The following is a 19309-nucleotide window of genomic DNA, read 5'->3' as shown; positions in this document are numbered from 1 at the left end:
TCCACTCGGCTTCTTCCTTCTCGCCCTGGGGAGCCTGAGGACACCCCAGCCCTGACAGTAAACTCCTCTCTGGGACTCTGTTAGTCCTCTGGGCAGAGAGAAGGGAGCGGGACCGCAGGATGCACAGGGTCCGGTACTGGATGCACTTCGGGCAAACCCTGACCGCACGCCGGTCAGCTGATTCACCGGGCACTCCTCTCCTTACGTCTGTGTGGTCGCTGACTTCCCGCATTCTGGCTTGAACCTGGGCGGCAAGCCGTGAGTGTGCTTGTGAATTCAAGGATACGAAATTAAAAAGATACTCATGGAAACATAAAGCATTTATTATTGCTATAGTCAAGGCAAAATCTCTGGAAACAATTGGCCTTGATAATGGGGGTAGAATCAGAACCATTATTCATGAGTTTACAGTCTGTTCTCTGCCGTCCACATGTCAGTTTCACACACGGCATCTATCATGAGACGGACCTTTGTTACACAGGAGAGAGAAGAACAAACTTGGGAGTCACAAAGCATGGCTTACCTACCTCCCTTAGCTACCTGACTTCAGACCGATCACTTGCAGTGAACCTGTTTCATCCTGTGCTGATTCAAAAAAAAAAAAAAAAAAAAAAAAAAGATGGGACGGGGCAGAGGGGCCTGAATGAACCCAGCTGCTTGGAGGGCCTCTTGAGATAATGTGGGTGAGAACCAGGAGGACATAAATGAAATTGCCCGGGATGCTTGAAAAAATGATACAAAACAGAGTATTCCTAGTAACAGTGTTTGGAAGCCCTGCAGGGGAGGGTGGGAACCCCATCGCGTAGCCTCCGAGCATGGCAGCGGGCGGGACAGTCACTGAGCATCCGAAATCTTGGGGCAGGACAAAGGACGTTGATGCCCAAGCCTCCAGACTCACAGAGAAAGGAGCCGGCTTGACAAGCCATGTAATATGGACCCAGCTTTACCCTAGAAACACTTTGTCAGTTTTATTTTACCTTAATATACATCTGTACACGCAAGAATAAAAAGGCTATTACACAACGATTCCATCAGTTTTACCTAGTTTCGAGAATAATGCATGCAGTTACAAATGAGAGGTAGAAACACTGTATTAAAGACCTAAAAATACAAACATTGTATAAATAAATGTTCAAATTAACTGCTGGAATTTCATACAGATAAATAAGGTAAAAATTACATTACTTCGTCAAAGTAAAGGAAAAACCATGTTTTTGTCTGTCTGCATCAGTATCCTAAAATTAGATTAATGCCAAAGAGCTTCTGTGCAATTTGTCAGAGTTTGGATTATGTTACCTAAAAGGGTAAAAATAAAAGGATTAAAACTGGAGAATGGTTTATTCAAGTATTCAAGCAGGTGCGGAAAAGATAACGAAACCATACATGATGCAGGAACCGTTTCTGGAGGGACGTGACCTGCCCGCGTTCTCTGTGACCAGCCGTTGGTGGACCGTCAGGACGGACACAAACCATGCATGTTAGGCTGCAAAGAGCTGCCCGTCTTCCTAAGAGAAGACAAATCTCATTTGTCACTAACTTCATGGAGAAACTCCACATCACCAACAAGCCTTTAGGTCACCAACCTTGTTTTGGCCCTTTAAAATTCTTGAGAGGATCCCGAGTTGGTATTTTTCTCTAATACTGCCCAAATAAACCTAGCCTTTAGTAAACCTAGAGATCACAGGCATCGATGCACACTCTGCATGCACAATAAAAAATACAACCGAAAGCAAACGGCCAGCAACTCAAAAACGCCACTGAGAAAATCTATATGTGTAGATGGATAGGTTAAAAAAATGCAAAGGTTCACACGAACACAAGTTTTACCATTTAAAAGTCCACTAGAGGTTACATGTGAATTCTGGAAAGGGTGTGTGTATATAACATAATCAAGTAAAATATTTTAAACAAGTCCATTGTGCCTCAGTTAGTTTTAAATTGCAAAATCCAATACACAGTTTTAATAAATTAGTGCAATATGAAAGAGTTGGAAGATGAACATGTGTCCATATTTGATCAAATGGAAGAGTTCACCACTTCTGCCAAGAGCCTTCTCTCAGCTCGTTCTCGAGCTCGCTCTTCCTGGGCTGTCGACGGATGCGTGCTCAGGTTCAGACAAACAGACCCCAGTTATCACACTGCCTGGATGAGATGTCGATTTTTATTTTATTTTTATTTTTTTTTTTTACTTTATACCTCAGTAAACACGTGGAATTTCACATACTGCCCTGGTGAACTGAGTACAGAGCCACCTACTTTGTTCCATTCTTACTTATCCTTAGGAATAACTGCACCGATCGTTCTATTTCTAAGGTCCATTTATTGACCCCGTCCAAACCGAGAGCCAAGTGGAATATTCTGCTTCTGCTTCTACACAGAAAAGGGAAGGGCTGACGCCTCCAATAAGGCAGATTTCCTACAAGTCTGTAGTTTTTTTGGGTGGTTTTCCTTTTTGAAGTCACGCTTGTTCTTTGGTAGTCACCAGGTGGGAGACTAGGGTTTCCTGGGGCTGGGGAAACAGAACCCAAGCTGTCATCCCAAACCTCTCTCCTCAGTCCCACCGCTGGTCCAGGGACAAGCCTGCGGCTGGCTCACAGGGTCGCAGAGCTACAACAGAGTGCTGACAATCTTCTTTCAATACTAGTTTTATCTAGAAATAAAATAAATTCATAATGAAAATCATGTCTATTGTCAAAACCAAAGCAAGAAGAACTAATGGGGAAAAAATCCAAACCCATCACCATTAATTCTCCACGTGCACCCTTGCCCCTGATCTTTCTTTGGCCCAAAGTTGGCTATTTGAGTATTTTGTCTTCCTTCTGCCTGATAATTGTTTGGATGTAATTTCCAGCTCGGTGACGTGCAGTGGCAAAACTGAGGCTGGTACGTAAAACACAGGACATTTAGGTCTGAATGGCCAGCTTGCTCCCAACTGCAAGTCATTTCAGAACTGGCATCCCTTTGAGGCTGTGTGGTGTGAGCATGTACACTCCGAAGGGCCCACCATCCCCTCTTCAAAACCCAGGGCTTCTTTCTGATAAATGATACCATCACCCGGCAGCCTATGAATCTCCACTCTGCTGTCTATCCTACATCTACCCTGGAGTCTTCATAAAAGTCTTCAGTCACCAATAAGCTCATGAGGCTTAGAACAGTTGCCTTTATTATTATTAACAATAAAACCAAAGCTCTCTACAGATGCAAACACACATCTGCCAACACGGTCATGCAGTGTGAAAATCCGAAGTCACAAGGACTTCACGTGCATTATCTCGAGCCCTCGAACAACTCTCTCATCTTTCAGAAGAAGAAACAGACCACGGGAAGGGTGAGGGATCGGCCCGAAGCCAAGATCTAAACCCAGGCCGTATGGTGCCGAACTCTGCTCACTCCTCCTGCTGCACCTGTAGGAGACAACTGGGTTGTCTGTCTTCTAAGTCGACTTACATTTATGTACATTTTCGATGTCGGCAGGGTCCTGGAGAATCTTAGTGAGGCCTTCCAGAAGAAGGGCTGCCTTATGGTAGCGATAAACGATGTCTTCGGTCTGCTGAAACATCTCATCCAGGGCGGCAGACTGAACCTGAAGCCAAGTCGGCAGAAATGAGAAGAGTCTCAACTTTTCCCAGAAAATACGAATCCATCTGGGCAATGCAGCTTTTAATGAAATCTATCTAAAATTAACACATTTTGACAAAATGATATCCTCTAGCAACCTATATAAAACTCAAAACTTCATCAGAGAGGCAAAATAAAACAGCAGCTTGTTGACGAAAGAGTTCATCTGCGCTCTCACGTCGTCTCCGACTCAGACACAGGACTCACAAAACTTATGCTCCTGAACTGGCTCTTCTAGGACTGCACTAAGAAGCTTCTTTTAAACATACACTTTCACACTAGCACAGCCTGACACTTCATTAAAGTACATTTTGTAATAATAATGGGGCGTCTGGGTGGCTCAGTGGGTTAAATCCTCTGCCTTCAGCTCAGGTTGTGATCCCAGGGTCCTGGGATCGAGCCCTGTGTCGGGCTCTCTGCTCAGCAGGGAGCCTGCTTCCTCCTCTCTCTGCCTGCCTCTCTGACTACTTGTGATCACTCTCAGTCTGTCAAATAAATAAATCTTTTTTAAAAAGTACATCTTGTAATAATAAGATAATTCAGTGGTGTTAAAAGTCATCTCTTAGCTTGTTTTACCCAAAGCATTTTCAAAAGGGTATAGTCGTTCATTCGTTCAGAGATGTGTGCTGAGCACCTTCCCTCATTCCCAGCGCTCTGCACATGGTGAAGGAGAGTACACGTCTAGAAGGACACGCGGGGCTGGGAAACATGACATTCTAACACAGGAATACGTGGTACTAGAGAGGGAGCCCCGGAATAGTAGGGGATACATGCTGGGTGTGTCTAACCCAACCATGGATGGAGAAAAGATCAGGGAAAGCCTCCAGGAAGTGGTGTTTAGGCTGAGTCTGGAGGAGGAGCAGGAGATGGCCAGGTGGGAGGAGCTTTCCAGAAAGAAGGGACAGCAGAAGTATTCACAGGTTGTGAGTATTTCAGAAGTTTTCCCAACAGTATTCTGAAATGAGGGCCCAGATGGCATCACTTAGGGTGAGTCAGCAAACCAGGACTTAATGCCCAACCTGAACGCAATCTCGGTCGCTCAGGAATGTAATGTTACCCAGTCAACATGGCATTTCCTAGTCAACGGGCACCTTTTGCTGTCCCTTAGGAGGGCAACTTTGCCCAAACAATGCACTTCTGACTAATAAATTCTGTTCTTCTTTTTTATTACCTCTCCTTCCCTTTTAAAAACCTTTGTTTTATTGAGCTCAGCAGAGGTCCCCACTGCTTGCTAGGTGGGATGCTGCCTGACTCGTGAGTCATTTAACAAGGACAGTTAGATCTCCAGTTTTACTTGGCTGAATTTTGTTTTTCAACGTTCTCTTTAATCATTAAATGCCAGGACTGTCAGTAACCCAGTATCCTAATGTATTTGTCGATATCATCTGTATCTTCCAAACAATACTTTAAGGCCACTTACAATTTAAAAAAAAAATTGGGGGGGGGGCGCCTGGGTGGCTCAGTGGATTAAGCCGCTGCCTTCGGCTCAGGTCATGATCTCAGGGTCCTGGGATCGAGTCCCGCATCAGGCTCTCTGCTCAGCAGGGAGCCTGCTTCCCCCTCTCTCTCTCTGCCTGCTTCTCTATCTACTTGTGATTTCTCTCTGTCAAATAAATAAATAAAATCTTAAAAAAAATAAAAAAAAATTGGGTACAGAAAGTCCATTCTGAAAAGGAAGAAGAAAAAACTAACTAAAGATAGTGCTAGTACCAGTGAGTTTGCTGTGCAGCCTGGGCAAACTTACTCAAGCTCCACTGACTGCTCTCATTATCAGAAAAGAAGGGAGCGCCACAACTGCTTTGGAGAGAACATTTTTTCTGGCAAACTTCTAAAAATCATATACCATATGAAGTCTTTATTCAGTACAGTGACAGAATGCATATTATTCATAGCAACAGTTTAGAGCAAAATAATATATGTTATTTTTATCAACAGTTTATACTCCAAAGTTATTTTCCTATGACTTGATAATGGCTTTCAAAATGAGGCCACAGCGTTGGTGGTATAGTGGTGAGCATAGCTGCCTTCCAAAATGAGGCCACAGATAATGTAACAGTACAATTCCAAGTGGACAAATTTGGAGGGGAGGTGGGAGAAAATAAGATTGGTCGATAATTCCCCCCACTTAATCACTTCTTTAACAGTCCCTAATTTCATCTCTATTCAGAGCAATTTCCCCCCCATGAGACAGAAACAGTATTTCCAATAGTACAACAACATGTTGGAAAAGCAGATTTTACTTTGCGTCTTTACTCAGGTAGGGTCAGTAAGCAGAAGTGGGACACATGTGCTGGTGAACAGCAGGATTTCTCCTAATGTTTTATTCCCAAATTTCTGAAACAGTAGAAAATGCAGAAAATGCAGATCTAGCCAAAGTCTTTAGATGCAAAGTATAAAAAGATTAGACTGTGCCTAATGTGAGCAATTTTTAAGAGGTACAATAAAATGTCACCACGTGTGGTAGCCAATGCCACTTCATGCGTTACTTGGGCTAATAACATCCAATTACCCCTGTCGTTAAGAGGGAGTCACAATGTTTGGGGCTTGGGAATGGTTAAGGGCAGAAACTACTCTCTCTGCCCCCTCCCACTAGTGCGCTCTCTCTCAAAATAAATACATCTTTAAAAAAATAATAAAGGGAAAATGCTAAGTAGGTATTCAACTGAGAAGATGGGCCTATATAATATTCAATATTTAAAAGGGTTACCATTTCTACAGCACAAGTGTAGATGAGTTTCTCTGCAGTCACGCTGTTGATTTCATCAATAAATCTCTGTTTGTCAGAGAAGAAGCGATTCAGCTTTTCCGTAAGTTTCTTGCACATGGTGATGCAGAATTTGTATCGTTCATTCAGATTTTTGACAACTGGAAAGAAGTTGAGATGAGAACTAATTTTAATTTTCCTCCCAAAATAAAAATAAAGTCACAGTGACATGCACCTTTTCTGCCGATTTAAGGAAAGTAGCACTAAATGATCCTTGGGGGAAAAAATGACCAGAAATCAGGTTCTTTCATGGGTTCTCTTCCAGTTAAGGAAAAGTTGAGAATAAAGAAAGTCATTTTGGCTGTTCTCTGTATCAATTAAATGGCAAGAGCACAACCCAGAAAAGTCAGCATCTTTGCCCATCTAAGAGTTTTTACTAGCACAGACTCTGCATCAAACTCTCTCTCCGCGTAAAGGGAAAGAGGGTGGCGCAAGGACGCGGGCGTCAGTGCGGGTACTGTCGCACGCCTCCATACCTTGTTTCACAGCCGTGGACGGGCTCAGCTTCCCGGACTTGATCTGGGCTTTGGCGAGATGCAGAGAGGCTGCTAAGAGCTGTGCGGCTTTCATGTATAAGACCAGCTGCTCCACGCGCCTGCGCCGGAAGGAAGGCAGAGAGTGTTATCCTGTGAGCCAACGTGCCCCACTCCGCCCTCTACCATGGGGTCACCAAAGAGCATTTCTAAAGGAGTATCATCCTCCTTGACATTTTGTTAAAAAATATTTTATTGATTTATTTAACAGAGAGAGAGAGATCACAAGTAGGCAGAGAAAAAGGCAGAGAGAGAGGGGCAGGAGGCTCCCCACCGAGCCGAGAGCCCAACGCGGGGCTCGATCCCAGGACCCCAAGACCATGACCTGAGCCGAAGGCAGAGGCTGAACCCACTGAGCCACACTGGTGCACCCCCCTTGACGTTTTTAATGCACAAATAACTCCTGAAGGAAAAAGGTTCAGTACAGAAAAAAGCGTGTGAAAAGACTCAAGAACCAATACAACCCCTTCATCATCAAATACCTTCAACAGTATAAGTCACAAGGAAGAGGCAATATTAAGACTGCAGAATCTGCGAGTCTTGGCTCACAAGTGGAATCTAGGCCAGTGACATAACCAAGAGCTCCCTTGAAGCTCTTCATGAGACACAATCTCTTGTGTCTGACAGGACCTCCATCTCAGACACGAATTTACAGAAAGCATGGAGAATTTGGAAGCAAACGGCAAAGGGGGCACGTACCCCCAGTCTTTGCTCAGCTGGCTGATCTGGTCCACGACCACACTCTCCTGGATCTGGTACAAGGAGACAGCAGATGTGCACAACTCCGGGTGGCCGCCCCGCACAGCGGTCAGGTCCAGCACGCACTCCGTGAACATGAGCATCACGTTGAGGTGGCGTAAGGTGTCTGTGTGTTCTCTCTGTGGCAAAGCCAAATTGTCTTAGAAACTTAGAAACTAAGAAGACGGGCATACTTGTTCTTTATATACACCGTGGCCGAAGCTACTGTGTTTTTATACTTACAAACACCAGAATGAGTAGAACAGACTACAATTTTTAAATTCCCCAAAACTAGTAGGAAAATAAGCACAGGTGAAACACAATGTGGGTGTGTGGGTGTGTGCATGCGTTTGTGTGTATGGATGAGAGCAGCCACAAAATTAAGTTTCAAAAATGTGAGGTCACATGCTTTTACTAGAAACAATAACGACAACAACAAAACCAAACAATAAAATCAGTATCTGAGACAAAACATGACAAAATAAATATCGGGATTGAAAGGCTATTCCGTACACTAAACCACACTTCTTGACAGTTCTGCAAATTCTACTGACTTATAGTTTGAGAGATGCTTTATTTTAATTTCCGGTGTGTTTTCAGTTCACAGTGATTCCTGATACCAAAACTCTAAATCTTGGTGAGCTGTCCAATTAGTTAAAGAGGGGAGTAAGTTTATACATAATAGCATGCATTAAAAATGGGTAGTCTAAAATTAGTGTTGTTTTGAGATGTGTTTTTAGCTATAAATGTTTCTCGAAATCTCAACTAAGACTAAGCTTCTCATTCTCCTTTTAAGATTAAAAAAGGATGAGAATCATTTCCTCGAGAAAGAATAAACCAATTAACTTGTGAAGATCTCCCTGCTCTCTTACAGCATATAGCACTATATATTCTAATATACCATAAAATGTACTAGAAAACAATTTGTGTTTAATTTGATTGAAGATACTCTGACAACTGCTTTTCCAATTTTACCCCTGGGTTAAACATATGTTCAAAATTACGACTAAATTTACTGGGAAATCACTGATATATTTTACATGCACCATTTTATAACTTCTATGTGAAATACCTAATTCTCATTCACACAAAGCAGAAATGCTAGAGGTCCAGCATGGAGAGAGCGTCTGTTCTCTGTTGGTCTGGAGAACTGATCATTTTAATGGAAATGCAAGCCAAGTCAGCACTGTAATCAGCAGGAGGACGGTGTAGGCTCCTGAATGCTGTCCTGGAGGCAGGACTGAGGAACTGAACTGACACAGCCTTTGCAGTCACTGAATGAACCTCACCTGTTCTCAGTCTGTGTTTGCAGGATTCTGATGTGGGTCTCCCTGCACAATTGGCTCCAAGAGGGCAGGGGCTAGTCTACCAATGTGAACCTCTACCTGCTAGGGTTATTTCTCCGGGTTAGTGACACATCTAATTATGCTTGATTACTTTTTAAGCCTAAGTGTGTCATTTTTATGTTATAAAGAAAAGCAAACACTGAAAATAAAAAGTTCTGGTTTCAGGACCAAGATTATGCTTTCCAAGTCCTATCGATGGAAAGAAACTAAACTTCAGACGAAAAATCTGTATCTGTCACTTCCTATCAACCAAAGCTTGTTCTGGATGAGTGTCACTGTCCACATTATTCTGAAAGCGTGTCAGCAGTGGTTTTCAAATAGAAAAGACAAGGCGAGGTAAAGAAAAGAAAAACAACAACAACAAAAACAAAAACAAAAACCGTGGGCACTTCTGGGAGCAGTCTGCTCTTCCCCACCACCCATGGCTAGAACGCCCTCCAGTGGCTCTTCTCACCTCCATCAGCGTCTCCTCCGGCAGCTCCGGGGCTTCAAAGGTGACAAGCCCCTCCAGGCTGGGGGGTGAAGCACCATATGGCATGTATCTCAGGCTGGGAGCGGCCTCAGCTCCCGGAGGGGAAGCCCCCCAACAGGGCCCTGGCGGGGAGCCCACACACACGCGGCCGCTGGCAGAGCACAGGGAACCCCCGGGGCTGCTGGAGCCGGCTGCAAAGGGACAGGACGGTGAGCATGTGGGCAGGTGGGCTGCGCCCGCCCCTCCCGCCAGCCCAGCAACAGTCACGGACACCCCAGTGGAGCCTATGAAGAGGTTTTATTTCTCCAAGGTCAACTTTATTCCTTGTTTATACATCTATTTCATCGACATCATCATGACTAGGTTGTTTTTGTTTAAAGATTTTATTTATTGATTCAAAAGTGAGTGAGCCAGAGAGAGAGAGAGAGAGAGAGAGAGAGAGAGAGAGCACGCGCGCGAGCGAGCAGGGGGCGGGGCAGAGGGAGAGGGGACACCCCATGGAGGAGGGAGCTGGATGCAGGGCTCCCTCCTGGGGTTCCTGGATCATGATCTGAGCTGAGGGCAGCCGCTTCACTGACTGAGCAACCCAGGCATCCCTTCGTGGCTTGTTTTAAACAAGTTTATAGCGTATACATTTCTCCCCATAGCCCCATGGTCCTCCTCATCATAAAACGCAGCAGAGGCACAGCAGTTCCCTAAACTTCTGTATGTGATGACTGTCTGGAGGATTTACACTATTTCTGGTTTTTAAAGCCACAGGTAACACCCTAATGAAATCCAAAGTTTTCGCTTCTTTTGGATGATTCATTTGTGATTTAAGTACTCTGAAGTGGTATTATAAACAGGAATGCAGTTACCACAGGTCAAATGTTACATCTTCACAGCTCTTGTGACAACTGCTGCACTGCTTTCGACCCCAGGTGTGAGCACACAGACCCCACCACACCTCAGCAACGCTGGGCACCTCCATCTTCTAGCGCTGGCTTAGCTAACAGGCATAAAATGTCACTTTCTGAAAATGACATTTTACTATTATTTAATACTTCCAATAATCTGAAGAACAAGATTATTGACTCTACTTCCTCTCTCGCTACCTGTTTATAATCCTTTGCTTATAAATCTCCCGACATTTTGATTGGTAACTTATGTAGCAGAAGAGAATTTAAAGGACACAAGGTACAATACAGACAACAATGCTGAATGATAACTCATTTCCAGTCCAAGCTAAATACTTCCTTAATTTGGGGTATTAATAACCTATTTATAGAGAATGGATGATAAAACCAATCTACTGGCCTATCTAAATGCAGCTAGGGCTAAGTGCAAAGATTAGGACCCGAAGTATGAAAAAAGGTGAAACTTAGGTTTCTAAGAACAAAAGCAAAGTTAAACAACCATCTACCATTTCAAAAAATTTACCAGAGGTACTGAAATACGCCTTTAATATAAAGACACAACGAGCACCGCAGATGCGCCGCTCCTTCATCACGGAGAAGTCACAGGTACATTATACCGCTATAATACAGTGTTATCAACATGCAGTGCTCTTAGCTTACAAAGTTTCCCCCCTACAAATAACGTTCCATTTATGCCTTATAACCCCTCTAAGGTCAAGAAAGTAATGATCTCAATGTCACTGGTAAGGAAACTAAAATCCAGAGAGCTGAGGGACTCGCCCAAGTGGCATCATCAAGTCATCGACAGAACACTGCACTCCAAACACAAGCCAAAATGATAATAAGACAATTCTTCACCTGAGGTTGTTCTTGTTCGAAGGACCATATGGGTACAAGTGGGGGCCGTGGCACTGTGTGGAGGAGATCCTACAGTGAACAGGACAGCTCTGGAACTTGAAGCTGTTCCTATAGGAGGTGCCAGTCCACCACCACAAGCTCCTGCAGGGGCTACAGCGAAAAGTTCACACAATGTTACTTCGCTTCCACCGTGTTTCGATTTGGGGGTGGGGTTACAGGGAGACCATTACTTTTATAGTTGGGTTTCTAGGGGCTTTTTTACATTAGGTACTTATTACTCTTAACATCAGAAAGTCAACACAGATCTGCATTAGCAGTATTTTATAGTACTCTCTTCTCAGCTATGAACCTTCTTTACACCAAAAGCCGCCTACTCAGAGTCACTTCCTAGACTTCTAAGGGACATGAGCTGCTGTCACATCTGTTAAGGATCATTCAAAAAAGTGGAAACCAAGAACTTAGGATAAAAATATGAAGGAAAGAAGAAGGGAGATCAGGACTCTCCACGGTGTAAGAGCCAGAGAAAGTTGAGTCAAAGTACATGTGGGCCTTGGAATTGCAGCCATACATCTGTCAGGAAGAAATGGGGGTGGACCCAATGTCAGGGGCCCCGATGGGCTGGTGTGGGTTAAAGGAAGGGAAGGTGGAAAGTCCTTCTCCACCAAACTACACAGAATCAATAAAAGTTATCCAAAGCCTTTTTACACTCAAGCATCTCAAAAACATTACATTTCTGAGGACACAGAATGGAGGTGGCAGTTAACAACACAAATCACAAATTTAAAACCAGATACAGAAAAAAACCTACCATCAGTGTCCATCCTATCCACAACAGAGCATAACAAACTTGAAGCATCTAATTAACAGAACAGAGAGTTTATAAAAAATCTTCTAGGAAGCCACAAAGAGTAAGTGGAAATTAATTAAACAGTATCTATTTGTAGGTATTTGTGTATTTAAATATGGTCATGGATGTATTTTAAGAGACAATGACCCTATTTCTTTTAAGGTCTTAAGTTTTTCCTATTATCAGCAGTTTTTATTTTCAGAAATGGAGACTTCCTGATTAGGAAGAGAAATCTGTGATTTCGAATGATGATAGTAAAGTTCATGTGGAAAAGAGAAGAGAAAAAGAGGATAAAAATGATCAAAGATGCATTTTATGCCTAAATGTTGTTTAAGGAGAAAACTCTGGTTTCATACATACAAACTTGGACTTAAATTACAACACATATTCATGCAGAACTTACAAACCCTATAAATTTAAATTAATTTGTAAAAGGGGATGAGACATAATACGGTTTTTCAAACAAGCTAATTCCAAAACTGTTCCAACTCGTAGGGACTGACTTCTAGAAAACAGCACACAGAATAACGACTCTCAGAATGGCAGTGTTAAGTGTGAGCAGCATCAGAGACCTGCTTCTCAGTGAAACAACTGTAAGTGGTGAAAATTAATTTTCTTATTCATTTAAGAAAGAGAGTGGGGAGTAGGGGGTGAGAGACAGAGAGTCTTAAGCAGACTTGGCACTGAGCAGGGAGCCCAACATGGGGCTCGATCTCACGACCCTGAGATCACAACTGAGCAGAAACCAAAAGTCAGATACTTAACTGCATCACAGAGGCACTGTGGTAAAAATTCTTTCTTTAACAAACAACCACTTAGGGGCACCTGGGTATATGCACCCTTATGTTCAATGCAGCATTATTTATAATAGCAAAGATATGGAAGCAACCTAACTGTCCATCAACAGATGAATGGATAAAGAAGATGTGGTGGAGGTGTTTTACTTACACAGTGGAATATTACACAGCCATAAAAAGGGATGGGATCTTGCCCTTTGTGACAACATGGATGGACCTAGAGGGTATTATGCCCAAGTGAAATAACTCAGACTGAAAAAGACAAATACCATGTGATTTCACTCACATGTGGAACTGGAAAAACAAAATAAACCAAAAGCAGAATTAAACCTATAAATACAAAGAACAAACAGATGGTTGCCAGAGGGGAAAGGAAGTGAGGGGAAAAATGCAAAATGGGTGAAGAGGAGTAGAAGATACAGGCTTACAGTTAAGAAATGAGTAAGTCATGGGAATAAAAGTTACAGCACAGGGAATACGGGCAATGATACTATGATAGTGATGTCTGGGGACAGATGGCAGCTACCCTTGGGCGAGCACAGCGTAATGTATAGAGATGCTGAATCACTATGTCGTACACCTAAAACTAATGTGAACTTGTATGTCAACTATACTGAAATAAGAAAAAAAATTTAAAGTAAAGTATGATCATAATGTCTCATCAAATAGAGAATATCATTAAAGAGAGAGATTATAAAAAAGAACCAAGTGCAAATTCAGGAGTTAAAAAGAACCATAACTGAAATTAAAAATTCACTACTGGGGTTCAACAGCACATGAGAACTGGCAGAAGAAAGAATCCATGAACTTGAAGATAAATCGATAGAGACCGTACAATGTGCAGCACAGAGCAAAAAGAGAGCCTCAAAAGAACTAGGAGACACCACTAAGTGTACCTATGCATAATGTGTATTATATGCATGCTAGGGGTGCCAGGAGGAGAGGAGAGGCAGAAAAAGCAGAAAAGAATATCCAAATAAACAATGGCTGAAAATTTCTCAAGTCGGATGAAAAACATTAATCTGTATATCCAGGAAGCTCAACAAACTCAACGGAAGATAAAGAGAGCCACACCCAGAAACATCACAGTAAAACTGTAAAAGCCAAAGACTAGGAGAAAACCTTCGGAGCAGTAAGAGGAAAATCATGTGTCACATACAGAGGTTTCCTTCAATCTACAGCTCAATTTGGAAAGTACAGCCAACTTAACAATATTAAGTCTTCTGATCTATACATACAGGGTTTCTTTCCATTTATTTATGTCTTCTTTAATTTATCTCATCAGTGTTTTGTAGTTTCCAGAACCAAAGTTTTATAGTTTACAAGTATAAATTTGTTCCTAAATATTTTATTATTTCTGATGGTATCTTATACAGAATTGTTTTCTTAATGTCACTTTCAGATTGTTTCTTGCCAATGTATAAGAAATACAGTGGATTTTTAGGTTTGGAACTTGTATTCTGCAATGCTACTGAATTTTCTAGTTCAAATAGTTTTTTAGTGGATTACTTAGGATTTTCTACATACAAAATCATGCCATCTGTGAAGAGAGGTAGTTTTACTTCTTCCTTTCCAAGATGGGTGTTTTGTTTTTTGTTTTTGCTCCACTGCCCTGGTTAGAGCCTCTGACACAATGTAGAATAGAAGTGATGAGAATGGGCATCTTTGTCTGTTTCGTGATCTTAGAGGGAAAATATTCAATCTTCCACCTTTAAATATGATGTTAGTTGTGCATTTTTCATAGATATTCTTTATCAGGTGAGTAAATTCTATTTCTAGCATATTGAGTATTAGGCATTACATTAACTGATTTTCATATGTGAAAGCAACTTAGCAGTCCAGGGAAAAATTTCACTTCATAAAATTTCCATTTCACAATGGAAACTCAAGGACCGAGAATAACCAAAACAATCTTGAAAATGAAGAACAAAGGACTCTCATTTCCTTGGTTACTATAAAGTTACTTGATTATAAAATAATCAAGGCAGTATGGTACCAACACAATAAAAGACATATAGATTGGTGAAAGAGAATTAGGATACAAAAAAAAACACATTTATAGTAGACAGATTTTTCTGACAAGGCTAACAAAACAATACAATATGGAAGAAAGAATAATCTTTGCAATAAACGGTGTTGGCACCACTGAAAATCTACATGCAAAAGAATGAAGTCGGACCCCTACATCACATCATCCACAAGAAAGTCAGTTAAAGTGGATCACAGGTCTACATGTAAGAGTTAAGACACAAAACTCTCAGGAAAGAATACAGAGTTAGGCGAGGGTGTCAGATGTTATTTAAGAAGGGAGATCTAGGGAAACCCAAAAAGAACACAGAGAGGTTTAGCCTTACACCTACAGCTACAACAAACACTAAGCACAGCCTAACTCCTAGCCGGGAAAACAAAAAAAACCTCGTGATATTTAATTCAATTCCTGCTATCCAATATATCAGGTCAGGCTTTCAAAAAAAAAAAAAAATTAAAAGATATACTTAATGGTGGGACGCCTGGGTGGCTCAGTTGGTTAAGCAGCTGCCTTCGGCTCAGGTCATGATCCCAGCGTCCTGGGATCGAGTCCCACATTGGGCTCCTTGCTCAGCAGGGAGCCTGCTTCTCCCTCTGTCTCTGTCTGCCTGTGCTCGCTCGCTCTCTCTCCCTCTATCCCTGACAAATAAATAAATAAAATCTTAAAAAAAAAAAAAAGATATACTTAATGGTAAAAGCAGTTTGATGAAACAGCAATCTTCATAACCAGACTCACATACGGCAGACACTGGAATTATCAGACTAAAAATTTAAAATAAATATGGTTAATATACTAAGGGCTCATTAGGGAAAAGTAAACAACATGTAAGAAGAGATTGGTAACATAAGCAGAGAGAGTGGAAACTCTACAAAATAATCAAAAGGAAACATTATAAATCAAAATCACTGAAACAGAAATGAATAATGCATTTGATGAGCTCCCCAGTAGATAGACATGGCTCAGGAGAGAAACAGCTTGAAGATGAGCCAATATCAACTTCTAAAACTGGAAAGCAAATACAAAGAAAAATAAAAACAAAGATGGAATAGTCAAGAACTGTGGGACAGCTACAAAAGTATAGCATATATGTAAAGGGAATATCAGAGGGGGAAGAGAGAGAGAAAGGAACAGAAGAAATATTTGTAGTTGTAATGATCGAGAATTGTCCAAAATTACTGCCAGAACCAAACCACATATCCAGGAAGCTCACAGAACACCAACCAAAAAAATGAATACCAAAAAAACTACACCTAGACATATATCAAACTGCACAGAATTAAAGACAAGGAAAAAATCTTGAAAGAAGCCAAAGAAAAAGCACCTCACCTATAGAAGAACAAGATAAGAATTACATTGGACTTCTCTTCAGAAACCATGCAAGCAAGAAAAGAGTGGAGTAGTCTCTTTGGATTAGAAACCATGTTCAATCAGATATTTGATGGTCCAGATTATTTCCTTCTTCGGATGCTAATGGGAGAGTCAGTAAAAAATTACAGAGAAAATGAGAAAAGATTACAATGGTGAATCCCAAATTTAGGTGTATATAATAATCATGGGGAGAGTATTTTTTTTTTAAGAATTTATCTATTTATTTGAGAGAGCATGAGTGGGGGTAGGGATGGGCAGTGGGAGAGGGAGAAGGCAGCTCCCTGCTGAGTGGGGAGCCCAATGTGGGGCTCAATCCGAGGACCCTGGGAGCATCACGTGAGCTGAAGGCAGACACTTAACCAACTGAGCCACTCAGGAACCCAGGAGTTTGTTAAAAGTACTGATTCTCAGAATCCATTCCCTGAAAATTTGGTTAAATAAGTCTGGGTTATGGTCCACAACCTGCCCTTTGTTTTATTTTTTGACAAGCAGTAATCCAAGTAATCTAGTTGTGGATCTGTAAACATAACAGTCCCTGAAACAACTATGAAAAAGGCTAGGGGAGCTCAGTGACCAATGGTATTTTTTATGAGATCTACTCACTCACTGTAGAAGAAATGCTCAAGAGTACAAGTGTATTTAAGCTAACTTTGGTCAGTATTACCCCACCAATAAAAACCAATCTTGGGTCGGAATTTGTCCTAACTCATAACTGGTGGTGATTAATATACCCCACAAGCATCTGTCTTGATGTGCTAAGAAAAAAGATGAAGTGGCAGGGAGTGGGTGAAGAAATCTCAGGGAGTGTGTGAACAGTCAGCAGAAGCAGATAGGTAAAACAACTACTTTCTCCTGCCCTCCAACCTGGCCAAAAGATGTCCATGGATTAACGTCTGGAACCTGTAAATAGGCTACATTACATGGCAGAAGGTAATTAAAGTTGCAGATGGAACTGTTTAAACATAAAGAGATTATCCTAGATTATCCAGCGGGTCCAACATAATCACAAGGGTCCATTAAATGTAGAATAAGGAGGCAGGAGGTTGGAGTCTAGAACCAGCCATCGTTGGCTTTCAAGATGGAAGGGGACCCCAATCCGAAGAAGGAGGGCAGTCTCTAGATGCTGGAAAAGCCTAGGAAATGCATTCTCCCCTAAAGGCTCTAGAAGGAATGCAGCCTTGTCAACATACTGGTTTTAGCCCAGAGAAACCCACTGCAGGCCTCTGACCTCTGAAACTGTACAACGCTACGTTTGTGTTGTTTTAAAAACAGCACACTTGTGCTAATCTGTGGCAGCAATAACAGTAAACCAATGCACATACTAGCAAATTACCTACCTAGAAAGAAACCCCATTTTCTTACCTATATCCATTGGTCGTTCTGTATTTAAACTGTCCGTACTGCCCTGATGTCCACCTAAAGGTATCTTCGCTTGTTGGTCTGATAATTTCCCAGCACTGACAGATCTAGAAAGAAGGAACGATGTTCATAATGGAAAGATTACTTTATTTTACTTATTTATTTATTTTTCAGAGAAAGAGAGAGCACAAGCAGGCAGAGAGGCAGGCAGAGGCAGAGGGAGAAGCAGACTCCCTGCTGAGCAAGGAGCCTAATGTGGGACTGGATTCCAATGCGATCATGACCGGAGCTGAAGATAGAAGCCACCCAGGCGTCCCTGGAAAGTATACTGTAAAAATCCCAGTATTTAAAATAATAAGGGAGATTTAAGCCAAGCCACAAAAGGGTTAAAGGGAAGTCAGAGAATAAGGAGACAAAAAATAGATACCAGACAATTCAGGGCAGACACGAACTTCAATAACCCAAACAAACAAAAAGCAGACAGAGAACATTCAGGAAATTCAGTGAGGACTCTGTATTCAGTCACAGGAAGCACCTGTGGTTTTCAGAGATTCTAAATGTATACAGTTCATATCATTACCCAAGTGGCGTAGACCAGCTACTAAACTAATTTGCTCTGGTCTGTCTTTATCGTAGACATATATGTACTATTGCAGCTCTCACACTGAAGGCTGGGAGGAAACGGTGTCTTTTACCTGCCAAACACTGCTTTGTTCTGCTGCTCAGGCTTCTGCCTCTCGCCGCCTTGAGCTAGGAGACAATGAGGGCACTCCCGTGGGTCACTCCCGTCTTTAGTCTGCCCTTCAGAGGGCCCGTGACGAGTCACCAAGGCTAACAGGTTGGAAGATGCTTGCGTTTTAGGTATTTTGAAAGGAGCCGTGGTCTGAGGAAACACATGCAAGCTGGTTACTACCCCACATGCAGCATTCAGAATTGTCAGACCTAAGTCAGACCTCGATTCATATCCTGACTCTTCCACTGACAGCCTCTGTGGCCGTGGACAGCTCACTCGTTCTCTCTGGCCTCAACTTCCGTTCTTCGGGAATCAGTGGGATCATGTATAAAAAGCATTTGGCATGAAGTACTTAGACTATGCCAGGCTCATGGCAAGTCCTCCTTAAATGGTAGCTATTCAATACCACCATGAATCTTTTCTATCAAGCACAGTAGGCCCCATAGTGGCTTCGCCTTCTGTGGCCGACCCTGGTCCAGAAGCAGGTGATCCTCCTTCCAATACACTGTCAGAAGGTCAGTGGTAGCCTAACACTGGGTCACATGCCTACGTCACTCCCTCACTTCATCTCCCCACACAGGCCTGCTCCCACCTCACATCCTCTGCTTCTCCCTCTCCCTGTGCCCCTCCTGCCATCACTTGTGCTTTCTCTCTCTCTCAAATAAATAATTTTTTAAAGATTTTACTTATTTGACAGAGATCACAAGCAGGCAGAGTGGCAGGCAGAGGGAGAGGGAGAAGCAGGCTCCCCGCTGAGCAGAGAGCCTGATGTGGGGCTCGATCCCAGGACCCAGGGATCATGACCTGAGCTGAAGGCAGATGCTTAACCGACTGAGCCACCCAGGCACCCCAATAAATAAAATCTTAAAAAAAAAAAAAACTGCCCCATGATTATTATATATTATATATATTTTCAGTGTATTTTGAGAGAGAGAGACCACATTCATTCAT

General features: G+C 42.2%; 1 protein-coding gene across 4 annotated transcripts in view; it reads right to left on the bottom strand.

The window, feature by feature from the left end:
* Window positions 1-302: 302 nt before the first annotated feature.
* Window positions 303-19309, bottom strand: part of LOC309851019 (serine/threonine-protein kinase ULK2) — an 84520-nt gene continuing 65513 nt past the window's right edge. For 2 of the 4 annotated variants that reach the window (XM_082705736.1, XM_082705739.1), the window contains 9 exons: window positions 18321-18508; window positions 17629-17732; window positions 11226-11375; window positions 9454-9662; window positions 7615-7793; window positions 6859-6977; window positions 6326-6483; window positions 3448-3583; window positions 303-2650 (listed from right to left, as the gene is read on the bottom strand). In XM_082705736.1, coding sequence (XP_082561862.1) covers window positions 2592-2650; window positions 3448-3583; window positions 6326-6483; window positions 6859-6977; window positions 7615-7793; window positions 9454-9662; window positions 11226-11375; window positions 17629-17732; window positions 18321-18508 — 1302 coding nt within the window. In that variant the 3' untranslated portion in view covers window positions 303-2591. The remainder of the gene's footprint in view (window positions 2651-3447; window positions 3584-6325; window positions 6484-6858; window positions 6978-7614; window positions 7794-9453; window positions 9663-11225; window positions 11376-17628; window positions 17733-18320; window positions 18509-19309) is intronic. The other 2 variants (XM_082705737.1, XM_082705738.1) reach the window with 1 other exon arrangement.

This window comes from Mustela nivalis (assembly GCF_964662115.1).
Source record: "Mustela nivalis genome assembly, chromosome: 17".
Classification (NCBI taxonomy): domain Eukaryota; kingdom Metazoa; phylum Chordata; class Mammalia; order Carnivora; family Mustelidae; genus Mustela; species Mustela nivalis.
This window is presented reverse-complemented; position numbering and strand designations above follow the sequence as displayed.